At 42.7% G+C, this 18,911-nt stretch overlaps 1 protein-coding gene across 1 annotated transcript in view; it reads left to right on the top strand.

The window, feature by feature from the left end:
* LOC131240366 (uncharacterized) overlaps nucleotides 1-18,911 on the top strand; it is a 100,204-nt gene that overhangs the window by 45,495 nt on the left and 35,798 nt on the right. Inside the window, exons 10-14 of the mRNA XM_058238544.1 lie at nucleotides 11,003-11,152; nucleotides 12,469-12,723; nucleotides 13,070-13,210; nucleotides 13,294-13,614; nucleotides 13,827-14,000. Coding sequence (XP_058094527.1) covers nucleotides 11,003-11,152; nucleotides 12,469-12,723; nucleotides 13,070-13,210; nucleotides 13,294-13,614; nucleotides 13,827-14,000 — 1,041 coding nt within the window. The remainder of the gene's footprint in view (nucleotides 1-11,002; nucleotides 11,153-12,468; nucleotides 12,724-13,069; nucleotides 13,211-13,293; nucleotides 13,615-13,826; nucleotides 14,001-18,911) is intronic.

The following is an 18,911-nucleotide window of genomic DNA, read 5'->3' as shown; positions in this document are numbered from 1 at the left end:
CCTAATGGAAAAATATAATCCAGTACTTATTTTCTGAAGTCACAACCTTTTTATTTTTTTGACAGTTAACAAATAATTTTATAAACAGAGTGCCAAAAGTGCAAAAGCTATAGAACAGGAAGCAAAAAACCAGCCACCAAAAAATGATAGAAAATTACAATCAATAATAACCCCCCCCTTTCCATTTCTTACTCCCCAGATCACCCAAAGATTCTCCAGTAAACATAGCCACCAAATGCCTTTCCTCTCCTTTCCAACCTCCATCCCATGTCAACCTAAAAAATAGTAACTGATAGAGTTCGGGGTAGCCCAAGAGGCATTGAACTTTAGAAGAAAGCAGTTCCATAACCTACTAGCAGAAGGGCAGTGAGGAAATAGATGGTTAATCGTCTCCATATTGGCCAAGCACATGACACACTCACATTCGGTAGCACCTAGCCTTTGCTGCAAAAGGGCCTTCAAGCCACTCTGCCGTGTGCCGTACACTCCTATACCTGAATTTCTCCTTATTCTTTTCCTTCTCATCTTGCGAAATGCAACCTTTCCCATCCGGCAGCTTGGCCTCAACAGCTTCCACATGCCCTTCATAGCATGCTATGTTACTTACAGATTCTTGAGCTTGTTTCCTTTCTCCGTACGACAAACGGCAGCAGGGCTTATCACCTTATGCCTCTTCCAAGGTAGGCTGGTAGGAGCCTCACTCTAGCTAGGATCCATGGGAGCCTGCCATGTCAATAGGCTTCTCATGCATGTATAAAAACTGAAATCCCTTATTTCCTTAATGAAAGAAGTAATAGGCAACTGAACCAGTGGCTGTCATGTGAGACTGTTGAGGCTTGAGCCTTACCTTGACCCAGTGGCAGCCTGCCACATGGCTTGGGTCCCTGCAAGTGGTAAAGGGGATCCCTTTTGATCCATGGTATTGACGTTTTTTTTTTTTTTTTGATCAATAGATCCATAGTCTTTATTGATTTATTGATTTATTTGATCGATAAACCATAGTCTTGATCATCCTCGCCATGGGATACTGGGAAGTCCTTCCGTTTTGGCTGTAAGAGGATGCCCTTGGATTATATCCCAGGGATCCTTCCTGACTTACTGAGAACCACTGCAGGTTCCTTTCGTGCAGGGAAGTGTATGCGTTGCAGAGGGACAACAGGCATCTCCTTGAAGAGTTCATCTCTGGAACTCTGATGGGTGCAACTCTGCACCCACTTGCTGTCCTGATAGCCACCTTTCTGCCTTCCAAGCTATAGTCATGCGCTCAACAATCATGAAGTACTTTGCCGTTTCCGGAAAGACCCCACTCGGGGTGCCCACATGAGCAAGATTGCTCATATCTGAGTTCAACCCCAGTATATTGCCGTGTCAGTTACTTCTGACTTCCACTAACATGGTGTCTAAATCTAGATTCGTGTGGCCTTTCCTGGTACTGTCATGAGCATCTATGTTCTCCTTTTCATGCACAAATTTGGTCATTACATAGTGAAATTCGCTGCACTCTTTCCTCCTGGGTCTAACCCTAGACTTGCTGGGAAGCATTCCAAGCCGCTCTTTGACCCAAGCTCCTTGCGCTTCTGTCCAAGTCTTTTTCACACTCTAATTGAGTATCAGCCGACACTCTCCCTCTAGGCCTAACCCCAGCCTCAGGTGTGCACCCTAGCATTCACAAACACTTTTGTTCAAGTCCTACCAAGTGGTTACTTAGCAAAGTCTCAACACTAACACCCAATTTTCAGGAATGCACTTTCTGACTGATTCTTTCATGCACCCGAAGTGTCAGGCATCCTTGTGCCTCTTTTTGAGTCCATCTCCTGGACAAATGTGGATTATCATCTTTGACAGTCTAATTGAGTGAGTTACCTGCCTTTTCTCTAAGTAAGAAGCTTTTTCCAGAGTGTCAGACCCACTACTCCTCCCTTGTTGCACCTCTGTGCCTTGATCCGGTTCCACCTATTGTTGCACAAAGTGTGAACAAAGCAAAAACAAAATCCGGTGTGGGACTGGGGAAGCGTCTGTATCAAATGTTTCCCGGTATAAGTAGGTAGAAAGCAGGAGCAGGAGCAGCACCTGGTTACGAGGATTGTGCAACTAAGGTCCCACTGGAATGACTCTTGACGCACCAAACACATCCCAACTCCCACAGGAGGGCACCTTTGAATCCTTATTTGGACTCTGGTGTAGTGTTAATTCTGACATGCTCAGCATCTTGGATGTATAGTAATACATCGTAAGTCCCACAGGACTTGACACATGGATCACTGGGAGTTCCAAAAACAAGAGTGGCACCACAAAACAGTACCAGTAGTCCATGCACACTACTTTCCCTTGCTGGGTGCTTATTAAACAAAAATATCAAGAGATGCTTTCTCCCACAGTTGTGTGCACACTGCCCTAGAGTCATACTATTGCTATACCATGGTAGTCAGTGTAAAGTTTCCACAACAATAAAAGTCCTCATAAGGGGAACTTGTGTTCATGAACATTTCATGAACTTAATGGACTGTGTTATGTCGTACGCTACTTCATGAATGGTCCCATTATAAAAATTCTAGGCTTGGTTCAAATTAATTGTGATAAAAACGACAAATTATCTAGTTGGACCATGCATCTCATGTTACATTTCATCTATTGCTCATGACTTTCAATATTCACCAATCAGATGTCCTAACCATTTGATTAATGGTCAACATAATTGACATGCCAGTTTAGTTCTGACGAAAAATTCCAATCATGGACCTCGACCTTCCAACGGGTCCTGCCTTTGATTCCTTGCCTCTCATGAATCACTTTGATATGATGAGCATAACCATCCGATCAATGGCCAACACAATGGAGGGTCTAAATCACTCATGATAACATGTCTAAAAGTGGATTTGGATCATCCATATTTTTTTTTTGAGAGATAGCGCAGAAGATTTTATTAAAAGAGAGAAGGAAAAACAACAAAAACAGAGAGAGCATGGCTCTGCTGAGATAGCAGACCGACTACACAACGAGGAAATCAAAATTACAATCCGTAGGCTTGGACGAGAAGGAAGCCCATTCAACCACAAAATGGATAGCCCTAACCGCGATTTGGACCATCCATATTGTTGCCCCCAACTCTAATTCCCCATTCCTCATGAATCGGCTTTATGAAATGACCCTAGCAATTTGATTAATGGCTATAAAAATGGCGGTTCAAATCATTTACGACAAGAAATTGCTCATGGATTTGGACTCTGCGCATATCTGGGCTTCACATATGATTTACTGTTCCTCTAAAAAATCACTTCGATTTGATGAGCTTATCGCTTTTTCTTTTTTGAGAGGTAATGAATGTTATTAAGGAAAAGCTCGAAGGCTGAAAGACTACAAGTGGAAAGTAGCAATGTGAAAAGGAAGACCCCTAAAAATTAGGGAGCCCACTTCCTAATATACATTAAAGCCCTACTACTAACAGTTGAAATGGGTCTATAATGATTCCTAAAACTATGATTGTTCCTCTCTCCCCAAACAGACCACATGCTTGCAAGGCCAGCTGCCATCTCGACTTACCTTTCCTTTCGGGTCCACCTTCGTGCCAAGCAAGGAACAACCCTTTCACTGGCCTCAACATCACACGGAATTTTGAAGACATCCAAAATGTCGATCCACACACCCCAAGTAAAGGAGCAATGTATGAAGATATGATCCACTAACAGCAAGTCGTTCACGCATAAGAGACAAGCATTAGAAAGAACCATAGCCTTCTTACATAGGTTATTAATGGTGAGCGCCCTATTCCTATCGACGAGCCAACCGAAGGCAGTGACCTCCGGTAGGGCATCATGGGACTTGATTGGGCCTGTGTGAGTGCACCTCACACCAGGCTTCACTTGGGAGAAGAAGGATTTCATAAAAAACTTTCTGGATCTCTCTCACCTTAAACTGTGGAGTCCTTCACACCTGGATGAGCAAATTCCTTGGAGGCGAGCTAAGAGGCACAACGACTTGATCACCTCAGTGTCATTGAGGTTGCCCCTACAGGGGGGAGGGGGCCAAACGTCGCCATCGCCTGGCTCGAAGAAGCATTGGGCGATCGATAAATACAAAGAAGAAGAAAGGGTGACAAGGCTGGGGAACTTCGATCAAAGCGAGGTCTCCCAAACAAGATATCATCCCAGAACCGAATCCTCTCCCCCATCTTTGATAGAAAAGTTGATCACCTCGAAGACTTTGCTCACCTGCTTGGCAACCACCTTCCAAAGGTAAGATGCTCTATAGAGGGAGGAGTCTTTGGTCCACCAACCCATGGTAGAAACGCCATATTTACCTGCGATGATGGACCTCCAAAGACCGTCCTTTTCAGTATCAGATCTTTAAACCCACTTGTCTAACGAAGCAGAGTTGACATCCTCCAATTGCCTAATACCTACACAAACCATTCTTGCATGGTTGACATATTCCTTCTAGTCTAGCAGACGTAACTTACCTTTGGCTGCAACGCCTTGCCAAAGGAAATCCCTTCTTAGCCTTTCAATCTTGGCTAGAGCCTACGACAGACACTTGAACAAGGACATGAAATACAGGTGCAGATCTGAGACTACGACTTTGATAAGTGTAATTCTGCCTGCTAAGGATAGATGCCTGCTTTTCCAAGACCAGAGCTTCCTCTACATTCTCCCAACGACCTTATCCCGTAGATGCATAGGCAATTTGCCAACATAGAGAGGGAGATAAGAGATACGGAGAGGGGAAGGAACTAGCTCGACAACTGAAGACTTCAGCCAACCTAGAAGCTTTTGCCTCAGATAGGTGAATCAAGAGAATCTCTAACATCTCGTTAGAGATATTGACTTTCAAACCTAACATTGCCTCGAAGCACCTCATGATTTTACGCAAGTTTTCCACCATGGACTCGATAGCTCTGCAGAAGATGATTGTCATTTGTGAATTGACGTTGGGAAATCTTGAAGTCGACATTTTCCACCTATAATCCTTTAAAGAGACCCAAGGCAAGATCCAAGACTTGGCCCCTTTTTAACATTTTGCTCATCGCCTTTGAGACAACCACGAATAGGAAGGGAGAAAGGGGGTCTCCCTATCGGAGACTTTGAGGCTTGGAAAAAGCCGAATGAGAAGCCGTTGATTAAAATGAAGAATTTTGCTGCTCAAACACATGCTTGGATCCACCTCCTTCATCGAGCCTCACATCCCAACCAACACAACATATAGTCGAGAAACTTTTAGTTGACGTGGTCGTAGGCTTTTTCCAAATCTAATTTGCAGATAATACCTTTACTGCTTGCACGGTGGCATGTGTCGATGCACTCATGAGCCACCAATGCGCCATCCAAAATCTGGCTGCTAGAAATGAAAGCAATTTGATGGGATATGACCTTCAGGCGGACAGATTGTAACCTTTGATCTAGGATCTTGGCAATGATTTTATAGGGGCTACTGATGAGACTGATAGGCTTGAAGTCTTTTAGGCTCTTAACTCCCTCAGTTTTCAGAATAATGGCTATGAATGAATGCCCCATCTCCAATGGCAGTAGGCCATAATCAAAGAACTCAATAGTGAAACTCAACAAATCAGCCTTAACCATCTCCCAAAAGACTTGGAAGAAGGCTAAGGGGTACCCATCCGGCTTCGAAGCTTTATGCGCCTCCACCATTGCCTTGATTTTCACTTCTAGAACTAGCTTCTCAAGGTCAATTGCTTCCTCCTCTGAGATTCTATCGAACAACATGTTGTCGAAGCTCAATCGCTTCCAGTTCCCTTCCGAGAGGAGATCTGGGTAAAAGTTGATAATGGTATCGTAGGGGTTTATCTGCAAGGCTCCTTCCATCCACCAACAGGGAAGGGATCCCGTTATTTCTGGCTCAAGCTCTGGCAATCCTGTGGAAGAACTTGATGTTCTTATACCATTCCTCAAGCCTAGTAGCCCTTGAATGCTGAAATCACTTGATCTCCTCTTTCGGCTAGTTTCTATAGTCAGTGGTTAGATTCTCCTTTAAAGCTCTTTCTACATCCAAGAGCGCTCCTCCCTTTTCTTTAACATCCACCTCTTGGATATCCCTCAAGATGTTATCCATTTCCTACTCCTACAGATCGAGCACCTCTTTCTTTTACACACTTAGCTTAAGTTTCAACATCTTTAACTTCTGGAAGGGCTTGAATCTGACGAAGCCTTCAACTTCGAAGGACCACCGTCCCAAAACAAGGTTGTAGAAGCCCACCACCTTGAATAAGGTTAACTCGAAGCGAAAGGGCTTGGGACCCCAATTATCTTCATCTACCTCTAGGAGCACTAAGCAATGGTCAAAGACAGGCCTAGGGAGGCCCCCTTTGAAGCACCAAAGGAAACCACCCCCGCCCCAAAGGAGAGACCAAGAATTAATCTAACCTTGACATGGCGGCCCTCACCTAGGCATTGGACCATGCAAATTGGACTCCGTCCATTGGCAAATCTACTAGCTTGTGCCTTTGGACTTAGTCAGAGAAACCACAAATGCTACTCAAGACATGGTTACCATTGAGCTTCTCATGGGAGAAACTGACCACATTGAAGTCACCCTTCCACGCACCACGAGGGCTTTCACCTCTTGAAGGCAGAGGACAACTCCCACAACAATGGCTGAAGAGCCTGATGATTCGGGCCTTAAACTTCAGAGAAGACCGGCATGAAGCTAGATCTCGCTTCTCTTAGAACCACCAAGATAGAAATTGTTAGACTAGCTATCGTACTTCACCCTAAACGCTCGGATCCCACAGGACTAGACACCTCCAACTGAACCTTGGGCATCTAGTGTCTCCTATGGTCTAACCTCGCACCCCTGCGCCCCCAGATAATATCTACCACTACTTGGTCCACTCACTGAAGCTTGGTCTATTGAATAACGATAAGCTAGGCCTTGGATCTCTCACACACATCCAACACTTGGATACACTATGGCTTATAGCTGAGACCCCTCATGTTCCAGCTAAGGATCTTCATTAGGGAACCAACCCAACCCCCATGCCTCTCCCTTCACAGCTTGGAATGACCTCTGATCTTCATTGGGGAACCAACCTAACCCCCATGCCCCTCCTTTCACAGCTTGGGATGACCTGTGCTTCACTTCTGAAAGAAACCCCAAGGACAACCAACTTTCCGCATCCCTTTGCAGATCTTGGGGACTTACTCTGAAGGTCCTCTTTGCTTTTTAGGAGGCCCCTTTCTTCTACAAGTTGGAAGAGAGCAACATGGTCCTTGTCATAGTCGCCGAAGATTACTATTATCCTACCCATGTGGTTGATAACCTCCTTGATCCACCTCTCATAGTCGCCGATCAGATCTCCGTACGCTTGGCCGAGGACATGCAAAGATAGAGCTTGCTAGGGGAATCTCCAATCATGACGTCGCAAACAACTGTTTGCAAAAGGGGATACATCCACAACATTTGAGATGTCTCCAGGCTCAAACTCAGGAGCATTCAGAGGCACAACTCCACAACAACTAAACTTGGCAGAGACTTCAGCTAGGGGAACCGCAATCAAAGCCAGGAAGTCTCGCCATGCCACGAACCTCCAGCTTGACTTCCAAATAGAGGTCACTCGATATAAGCAAAGGAAGAGAGGAAGTAGAAGGGTGCACGAAAGCCTTTAGAGAACTTGTGGGAAAATGGGGGATTTGCACGTGTTAGGATTAACTGACTCTCCCACATGAGTGGGTCCTACGGCCTCTCTCAAACATGAGTGAAAAGGCACACATGAGAGCTCCTTTTTAAAGATGATCTAGTGGCCACCTGTTGGAGCGTCAAAAGCCACGACCCCACCTATCCCCACTGAAGTCCGAGGTAGCCTCACGTCGCTAGGAGCAGGCTCCATCTGGCACAACATCACGTCACCCTTCTGTTGAGTGCCATCTCGCTTCGAATTGACAACATCTACCCTAAACCCGTCCCACTCCTCTTGCCATGTGCTACCTAACGAAGGTACTGAAAGGATGTGGAGAGTTTTAATATCCTCGCCTTTAGGTTGTAATCCTAACACAACCATGTTGCTGTCATTGACTTCTCTAGGGACCCGTTTCGCCACCACAATCTCCATTGCCATGTAGCTGTCACCAATGTTCCTATTATCGGCGAAAAATCGATATTGTTGCCAATATTATCGGTGTCGCTAGAGTCGCGACACCGAAACTCACTTTATTTGTTTCTCTTCCTAATATCAACGATTTTTCGGCGATTTTATCGATTATTATTATTATTATTATTATTTGTTTTGTGAAAAATATAGTTATTAGTGAGAAATCGCTATAGCTACCTAACCCTATAACAGGATAACTGTAGCGAACAACCCCTTTTCGACAATAAAAGAGCCGATATTGGGGAAAAGGGGGGCACTTTCGGATTTCGGTACCTGTAGTCTGTAGAAGAGAATTGCTGATTGGAAGTAGCAAAGGGCCAGTCGTAGAAGAGGATTATTGATCGGAAGTAGCAGTAGGCCAATCAATTGATCGGTGCGCCATAAGTGCGAAAAAATCTCTACTTTCCATTTTTTTTCTTTGAATAGATAAAAAATTTCAAATGAAATGATAATTTCGGCGAATAATCTGTGAAAGATTAGGGATTTGGGAGTGATTTTTGGGGATTTTAGGGTTTTGAGGGTTCCCTTCTGGAACCCTCGTTCATTTCAAGAAATGGCTTCTCAAAGCCTTTTTTTATGGGGAGCGGATTAGTGTGGTGTGCGGTGTGCCACGCGTGTGGATGTCACCAAGTTCCGTGGACCCCACCATGATGTATGTGTTATATCCACTTAGTCCATCCATTTGACTAGATCATTTTAGGTCATGAGCCCAAATATGAGGTAGATCCAAAGCTTGGGTGGACCACACCACAAAAAGCAGTGGGGATAATGATTCTTACCATTGAAACCTTTTTAAGGCCTACAATGATGTTTACTTGTCATCCAAGCTATTCATAAGATTTGATATACATGGATGAAGGTAAAACATAAAAATGCTGAGGTTCCAAAACTTCTGTGGACCCTATGATTTTTTCAACGATAAACGTTCAATTTGCATTGTTTCTTGTAGTGTGGCCCACTTGAGCATTGAATATGGTTCATCTTTGGGATCAAGCCCTAAAATAATCTGGTAAAAATGGATGGATGGAGTGAATAAAATACATAAATCACGATGGGTCCCATACAGTTGACTCAGTACGTGCACAATCCACTTCCTAGGAAGTAGCCGGTGTGCGACTTGTTTGGGTCAGTGGTTCCGTGCTCTGAGGGGCCATCATGATGTGCTATATTTTATCAATGCCGTCCATTTATTTCGTCAGATAATTTTAGGGCATGAGCCCAAAAATGAGGCAGATCCACATCTCAGGTGGACGTGGACCACACCAAAGGAAACAATGGTGATAAAATGACCACCATTAAAAACTTCCTAGGGCCCATTAAAAACTTCCCAAGGCCATTGCAATATTTTTTTGCCATCTAACCTCTTGATTAGATCACATAGGCTAGGATGAAAGTAAAAACATGGTTTAGATTGTGTTAGAATTCGCCATACCATTTTCAAGCGCTAGGTATCAAGTACGCAACAAGAGTATCAAATAACTTCCGATTGTGGATTTCCTGCAAAAGCAGACAGTTCCTGCACTGAGATGCTTAGGTGGGGCCCACAATGATGTTTTTGAAAAATCTACCATGTCCATCCATTTTGCAAGATTATTTTAGGACATGATACGAAAATTGAGGTGGATCCAAATCTCAAGTGGGCCACACGAGAGGGAAAATTAGGGAAAGAAATTCTTACCGTTTAAACCTTCTTGGGCTCCAGCTTGATGTTTATATGCCATCCAAACCGTTTCTAAGGTCATTCCCATTAGGATGAAGTGAAAACATATAAAACTTAGCTTGATACTACTTGGTGTTAGCTACATGAATCCTGCTCCACCAGTCCACTCTATTGAGGACCATATCCTCAATTAATCCACAGGTCATCAAGTTGTTTCTTACTACCTCCCACCATGTCCTTTTGGGCAGTTGGCCTTTCCTTTGCCCTTGTAAAGCCTTCAATTTGAATAAACTTGTAAGTCGTAACTGGCGCAATACTTGGTCTCTATTCTATATGGGCAAACCATCTAAGCCTACTTTCTCCCTCATCTTATTACCCATCAGCTATATGTTGATTACCTCGAATGCATTCATTTCTAGTTCTATCCTCCTTGTCTCGCCACTCATCCACCTCAACATCCTCATTTCAACTACATTTACCCTATGAACAGCTCGTTCTAATTCTATTCTTTCCTTGCCTTGTTTATTTATGACAAAAAACATATTGTTGTGGATCTGTACCATCAATCTCACTAGCCCCACCTTTAATTTCGTGTTCTTCTCAAGAAGCACTTTGATGTGATGATCTAAACATTGGATCAATAGTAAAAAAAAAGGACGGTCTGGATAATTTTTGGCGAATAGGTCAAATCATGAATTTAGACCATCCATCAAGTGGAGCCCACCTCCGATTCACCGTTTCTCTTAGGAATTGCTTTGATCTAATAGAATGCTTGATCATGGATATGGATGCTCTTGTTCACCCTACCTTTGATTCCCAGCGCCACTATAGCATCACTTTGATATAATGGGTGTGGGGTAGAAGTGCTTCCCAAAGTGTAAAAAAGGGTCAAATTGTCAGTTTGAAAAGAAACCTTCTCATTGTAATGTTTCAAACAAACAGCTAATGAACTGCTACCATCTCCTGAAGTAGAATGAAACGCACCCTTTCTGACCATTTTTATTCATCAACAAGAGGATTAATATCCCTGTTGGTGGTGGCTGCCTTTCTGACCATTTCTGTTATTAGCAACAGGATTAATATACTGACTCCTGCGTAAATAATTGGTGGATAGAGGCTTGTTCAGTTCAATGAATTACATTGGTTATGCTTTGAAACCCGGTTAAGAATACATTCAACTTTTATCATCTTGAGCTTTCTAATACATATCTTCAGTTTCTGATTATAGACTCAATAATCTGCAGGTACTGAAAGAAAGAAAAGTTTCCCTTTCTAAACTGCCAAAGGTGCTAAGTGAGTTTGCAGCTGGACTGGATAATGATCATCTACATTCTGTTAATAAACTTCGTGAATACTGGCACAAGTACCAAAATGCCATTGTCATTGATGAGCAGGTACAGGTCTCTATTGCAAAGTTACTTCCTTTACCTAGTGATTCTTTTAGGCAATTGTGACTCTAGTTTGGTAATGCTATCATGTTATTCTCACAGTTGATGTGGTGTAGTGTCTACACATCGTATGAAGACATGAAATTGAGATATAATATTTTAAGGTATTATGCTTGGGATGTTTAACCATGACTGCAAATGTCATGAAGGGCTTCAATGTTTTTGGTACTCGAAAGATTAAAGTTTGAGATGCGAATGACTGGTTTATGAAACCCATGTTTTATCTAATTCATCCTTATTTATTTGAGCTGACCTTTCATTAAAAAATAATAATTATGGAGCTGGCATTGCTCTAGCCCTTGAGTATGATGATTGGTTTCTTAGATAAAAGTGGAAACGGATGAGATTTATCCAATTCTAATTCTGCTTATTATTATTATTTTGGGGTTTTTCTGTTGTCTAATAATACCAATTCTCAAATTAAATACACAAATGGGGATTACACTGTCTGTATGCTATTTTTGTGTAAAATGCTGAACTTTTAAGGTGTTGCAATTTAATCATTTCTGTTGCAAGGTTAACCTTAGTCTTAAAAGTTCTGGTGGCATGGAAAGCCTTCTTGAGCTGTGGTTGGTTTAATTGTACTAAAGGCCTCCTATGTGCACCAGAAGGTGAATCTGAATCGGGTATCTGAAGGCTGGCTAGCCATTCAGTAGGTAGCCTGATTTGTATGTGGGGGTTCCTTGACCACGATTTTTCCTTTTTTATTTTAGCATGTCTGTGACCTGGTGTTGCATTAGCTGATTGTTTTCCTTTTAATGCATTATGCTGATTACAATATTTTTCTTCATGTTTCATCCTAATATGGTTGGGCTCTCCTCACGCAACCTCATCAAGGCCAGAACGGAATCTTGTCAGTCATGTGTTTTGTTTGATCATTTCCTGCTTTGCATGAGTGGTATTTACTATTCAGCAGTTCTGTTTTAGCAAAATTTCTCCTCCATTTGTTTCTGGAGATGTTGCTCCTGGTCTCTGTTCAAGAATTGTGTTTATTATTAGTTAACTCTTAGAAGGTTGCTGTAAAATCATTGCTCATTCTCTCTTTCCATCTCTCTTACTCTTATTCACTCATTGTTTACTTTCTAATACATCCAGTTTATGCTTGAATCCTATTGGATTCTAGCTTGCCTTTTTTATTTATTTTTTTTTATTTTTTATTTTTTATTTATAAATAATAATAAATTTCTTGAGGATTCAAATTATTGCATTTGTATTTTCATTGTTCAAAATTCAAATTTACCTGATGGATTTCCTGTATTCAGGAACGAATTATGAAAGTGATCCTGTTCATCATATCCATACAGTCGTATATATGTCGTCCTTTCCTGATCATCTCAACTTCCTCTTCTATTCCTGCATGGGAAGATGAGCTGTTGCATTTAGCCCCATCTTTCAATTTTGTAGTTTACAGTGGGAATAAGGATGTCCGTAAGTGCATTCGGTCACTGGAGTTCTATGAAAATGGTGGCTGTGTAATGTTTCAAGTACTTCTATCACATCCTGATGCTGTTGTTGAGGTAACAGCTCTCCTAATCTTCTTTTCCCTTCTTGAGTTTTGTGGGTTTAAACATGTTTTATAGTTGAACTTAGAAAATTAACCTCATAAATGAGTTATTCCCTGCCCCTGCATGATGGTTCCAGCTGATTGAAGGGTCAACCAGTTGATAACCTTTGCTATTAAAATAAAGATTCATGCCAGTTTGTCATGGAACCATAGAAGTGCTATGTTGGCTATCCATCTAGCCCAATGTGTACCTTATCTTGTGGTTTTAGTTGCAGTATAATATTGATTTGCAGGACTCTTATCTTATTTACTTGATAAAACTCTGACTATGGTTAAGCCTATGAAATGTTTTTGTGCAGGACTTAGAAGTGCTGAATTGCCTAGGATGGGAAGCAATAATAGTTGATGAATGTCAGCTTCCTACAGTATCAAAACATTTTGAAAAAATTGGGACGCTTATATCTGATTTTAGGCTGCTGCTCATCAGTGGTCAAATGAAGGTAGTTCTTTCTTCATATGGTTAATACACAGTTCTCTGGGGTTTCATTCACTAACTTTTTAACTTCTTTTTGAGAATTTTCAGGATAGCATACCTGAGTACCGCAAGTTTCTGGCCTTTCTGGATTCAAGGGGGAGTGGGGTTTGTGGTGATAGTTTGAAGAACGACTCTAATGATAGTACTGGGGAACTTGCTGCATTGAAGGATAGGTTTTCACGGTATCTGTTATATGAACGGAAGTCGGATTCCTCGAAGTTTGTTGAGTATTGGGTACCTGTACGGCTCTCCATGGTGCAGCTTGAACAGTATTGCGCTACTCTACTGGCAAATTCTATTTCCCTTTGCTCATGTTCAAAGACTGATCCTGTTGGTGCTCTTCGCGATATTCTTATTTCTACCAGGAAGGTTGAATCTAACTGAATCTTGTTTTGATAGAACTGTATTTGCCTCTTGCATTTGTTTGGAAATGTTGTCCACAGCAACATCTCTGAGCTGAAATTCATTGCATGCTGTACATGTTATTTTGGCTTCATTTCCTTGTCATTTGTCAAATTTCTCATATTGTGCAGAGCACTACTAGACTTGCTGGTTGATACTCACATGATATTTCTTGGCAGTGCTGTGACCATCCCTACCTTGTCGACCCATCTTTGCAAATTGTTCTGACTAAAGGTCATGCAGAGGTTGAGTATTTGGATATTGGAGTGAATGCTAGCGGCAAGCTACAACTTCTTGACAAAATTCTTCCGGACATTAAAAACCGAGGGCTAAGAGTACTCATCCTTTTTCAGGCATGTGACTTCTTTATGATATCAAACCATTCATGTTTATTTTGTTATTATTATTATTTTTGGGTTTTGTGTTGTTTACTTTCACGTCTTTCCCTTTATCTCTAATCATCATAATCATCGTCATCATAGCCTTGTCCTTGCTAGCATCAGCCATTGACAACCATATTTATGTGTTCATACTTATGGACTGATAGAATGATTAGAGTGGTAAGACCTGGAACCAATCGAGACTTATGGTGGGACTTTGCAGAGGAGGATTTGATTACTCTTCTTTAGTAGACGAGCCATGGGATGGCTATAAATGCATACTGTCTACAATATGCCAAGGGACAGCCTAAAATTCTAGTCCTGTTGGCTACTCTTCTTCTTCTTCGATTCACCTGGAACAGCCTTGTCCATCTTCTGGCACCATTCTTATCCATGGATATGATGACACCGCCTTCCTCATTATCAGCAGTGACTGTTTTACCCCTTTCCCATCGTTTTTTTTTCTTTTCTAAAGATGATTTAATTAGAAAAGCACTGAGATGGTGCACAAACCAACCGGCCCAATGAAGCAAAAAGAAGATTACAATCCTTTAAGATAGCTAAACAAGAGGTCCATTCAACCACATAGGATTTTGCCCTTCGAATAACATGAGAAACAGAGTTGCTTATATTGTTGAAACATCTCCCGTTCCTTTTCCCCCCACACGGTCCATATAACAGCCATCAATGCTAATCTCCACTCAGACCTAGCTTAAGTTCACCCCATGCCATGTCGTAAGCAAAGTCGACATTGAGTTTGGCATCTCACCATAGCACGTTGAATGAGCTGAGAAGGCTAGACCAAACCCCACGTTTGAAGGAGCAATAAATAAACAAATGGTCCAATGATTTATTGCCTCCCATGCACATTGCACATATATTGGGAATGACCATACCTCTTTTCTGGAGATTGACAATGGTCAATATCCTCTTCCTACCTACTAACTATGCGACGGCCATCACTTTTGGGGGAGCCCTATGATGCGACACCTTTGTGATCTCGTAACTTGACTCTCCACTTGTGGATGGCGAAGCAACTTGTAGGACGAACTAGTTGATAATAGTGTTCGAAGTATCGGTATCGCTACAAGTTTCGCTGTTTAGGGATACGGAAACAATATCGATATCGCTGATAATTGGAAATGTGGAGAAACCTGGGAAAAACGATGGAATTTTTAGCAAAACTTCAGGAGAAGTTAAAATTTACATATTTACATATTTAGTAGAAAAAAAAAAATTGCAAAAAAGAATGCATACATAACAAGGTTCCATTTAATGGGGCCTTAAAAGTATGTGCCGTTGTAAGAAATTAGTCCAACTATCCCATCCGGCCTATTTAACCATCCAACCTTCCATCCAAACATCCATTGATATTGCAAAATATCAACAACACATGATATTTCACTAAGAAATCACTAACAATTGGAAAGAAAACGAAAGATTGCGGTCTCGATATCGAGCATGTTGCGGTATCGATAATATCGAGATATTATCAATATTATCAATGACAAATTGAACACTACATACAACCATGTGCCCATGAAAAAAAAATTGAAATAAAAATTTACTATTGATATATTGTGGATAAACTTATGATACAAGCATTACCTAGAATTTACATAGTCGAAAATAATGGCGATACATTCGCGACATTGATGCATTGGCAATACGAGTGACACCTAGAATTTACATAGTTGAAAATATCGGCGATTACATTAGTGATATTGATACATTGGCGATACTTGACCATATATTGCTAATACAAGGAATTTCTAATACGACCAACGTTATTGGTATCACTACCATTGTTATCGGTATTGCTGAGCTAGTGATAAAGATAATATTGGAGATATTTCGATAATATCGAAGATAATTCGAACACTGGCTGAGAATCAGCCTGAATTCTCCTTCCGCCAGAGTATATTGTCTCGTTCTCCTAGCAAAAGAGTGATAAGTTGGATTCTCTCTAGGAATGAAAATAGGTCTTCAATTTCTTCATCATATAGATTTTGTTGTTATCCACCGCACTATGCTTAAGTCTTCCGAACACATTCTGGAAGGGAGTCTCACTTGCCCATGCCTCCTAAAAATGGGATGTTTTCTGCATTTCCAACCAAAAAGCCGATCCCCTCCTTAGACTTGGCTTTCACACTCAAGATGCTTCTCCACAAGCTTGACTCTCTATATAGAGACGAGTCGCTAGCCCCTTTCCTCACATCTATATTTGGCTGTTTTCGTCTATCTCCAAAAGGAGTCATGCTCTGTCCCAAACCTCCACCGCCACTTTCTTAATATCACCAAATTCATAGTCTCCAAGTCTCTTAACTTAGCCTATGGCTTGCCAACATCTTTCCACCCCAATAAGTGAAACTTCCCATTATCTTCCAATCCTTGCCACAAAAAACTCCCTTTTAAGCCTCTCTAACCTCAACAACAGTGATTTTAGGCATTTAAATAAGGTTGCTTTAATAAGTGCCACTGCTATCTGACTGCCCATAGATAAATATTTGCTTTTCTATCTAGATAAGTTCCTTTCGAACCTTTCCACCACTTTGTCCCATAGGTACTTTGGTGGCTTCTTGATTCGAAGAGGGAGACCCAGGTAGGTGGAAGGGAAGAACCCCACCCTACACCCGAAGACCCTTGCTAACTGGCCCACCTCTTCAGCCGGGATCCTAATCCCCAACATTTTACTCTTAGCAATGTTCACCCTCAACCCAAACACTACTTCAAAGCATCTTCATCATTCCGAGCTTGTTCATCATGTTTGGATCCTCCTTGCAAAAATAATAGTGTTATTGACTGGTGCAACCATTTGTTCTTGATTGGATGGCTACAATCATTTGATTGGTGCAGAGGCTATCAAAGGTAAGTTCTTCTCCAGCCTTCGCCGATGATCTTCTCCGACCTTCGCCGATGATCTTCTCCGACCCACTTCGATTTCTCCACCAAGACCAGGAGCTTCGACAGTTCTAAATCTTCCGGTTATCAGATGGATCCTCCCCATGCCCCCCCTGCTAGAGATGAGCGAGAATGGAACCTGGTGCCCCCTTCCCGTCGCAACCTTAAGTTGGTGGGTGACAACCAGATCAAAAAACCTTTCTACCCCACCTTATTCGTTAAGGGATATCCCCAAAAGATCTTTGGGCAAGCTGGTGCTGTAATGGATGTCGTAATGCCTAGGGATAGAGTTTCAGGGGCTTATCGCGGATTCGCTCTTGTCCGCATGAGCAGTGAAGATGAACTTGCCAGGGTGGTTGACATGCTTCACGGCATTAGCTACGATGGAAAAAAAATGTTAGTTCAGAGGGCTCGGTTTGGCCCGGAAACCATGCCTCCCTCTTATCGCCAGAATCGTCCCTCCAACTCTCTATCCAAACTGCTGCCCAATCGGCCACCACCGCAAAGCCCGCCTGTTAGATAGCGCTCCATCGGACTTTCTTTTAAAGATGCCCTTACCGGACAGTCTGGTCTAAACCCGACTCTCCAACCTATGCTAGATCCCACGACCCATCCCCGATAGAAGTCCCCCCCGGCCTCTTCGAACGGCCCTGCCGTCTTGAGTATTACAGAAGAGCGACTTGAATTTTCCGTCTCCGTTAATCAAACTATATTTGAGAAGAATCATGTAGATTTGGCTAAGTCGGTTGTCATCCTAACCGAATAAGGAGCATCTATTCCAGCGGTGAGATCATGGATTAGAGACTGCACTGGTTTTCACTACGGTAACTTTGATATCAAACCATTGGGCTATAACGCCCTGCGGGTGCGAGTTTGTCCAAGCCTGAACACAGATATGATAACCATGGCCGGGCAACTTCACACTTCTGGCCCGGTAAAGCAGATCATCCCGTGGGAGGAATTTTCTGTCTTTGGCAAAGAGAATATATGGATTCTCATATGGGATGTCCTAATGGAGTGCTGGTATGACGAATTTCTCATAAAAGCCGCGTCTTCGCTAAGCTTCCTCCTCGAAATCGACTCCAAAACTCAGCTAGGAGTCGAAGTGGGTGTTATCCGGGCAAAAGTGAAAGAGAAGAAGGCTCCTCTCTCCCGTCTCACATCCGCGTTTGTTGATAACAGAGTGATTTCTCTTCCTATTCAGAAGGAAATCCCCGGTATGATTCATCCGAGATGGGGCAATGTCTAGAATGCTCGGGCTCCGGCCGAGCCCGAGCCCGTGCTCGTGCGGGAGCACCATAGAGAAGGAGCATCGGTCCCATTCTCGCGCGGATCACCAGTTCTGACGACCTCTACGTCGACTACAGTAGACGCTAATCCGGGCAACGTCAAGCCTAATTAGAGTACACGTGGCTCGTCCCCTTTGCATTGGAAGTCTCGATCACCTGCTATATCTACAGACGCAGATGGAAATTTTCGTCCTATCTCCAACAACGCGATACGCGGTTGAGAAAATCAGCTTGAATTAATGACGACCGATTTTTCCTCGACCCACGCCGCTATTATTCAGACACGTGGCCGCCTGTACACATCAAACTCAAGTATTATAGCTGACGTTTCTGCTCCGGGCACGTCATCTCCGCAAGCGTCTCCCAAAATTCTGATCGACGGCTCCAGCCTTCGCCACGTGGAAGTGCTCACGTCAGCTCCTACCCTTACATCCCTTATTGACATCGGGTCTGTCAATGCTGGTCCATTAGCAACCTGTATCTGCTTCTCTTCGCATAATCGGGGTTCTGTCATATTACACGATCCTGTCCCCTTTAACCCCAGCCCCATCCTCATCCCGCACCCGATCCAAACCGATATACATATTCCAGATGGCCACCCCCAGCTCTCTTCCCTCACCCCTACCTGTTCTATCCAACTTGACGTCTCATCCAGAGGGGTCCTCTCTGATGAGGCGGTGTCTGACTCCATTGA

This window comes from Magnolia sinica, chromosome 3 (genome assembly GCF_029962835.1).
Source record: "Magnolia sinica isolate HGM2019 chromosome 3, MsV1, whole genome shotgun sequence".
Taxonomy (NCBI): domain Eukaryota; kingdom Viridiplantae; phylum Streptophyta; class Magnoliopsida; order Magnoliales; family Magnoliaceae; genus Magnolia; species Magnolia sinica.
This window is presented reverse-complemented; position numbering and strand designations above follow the sequence as displayed.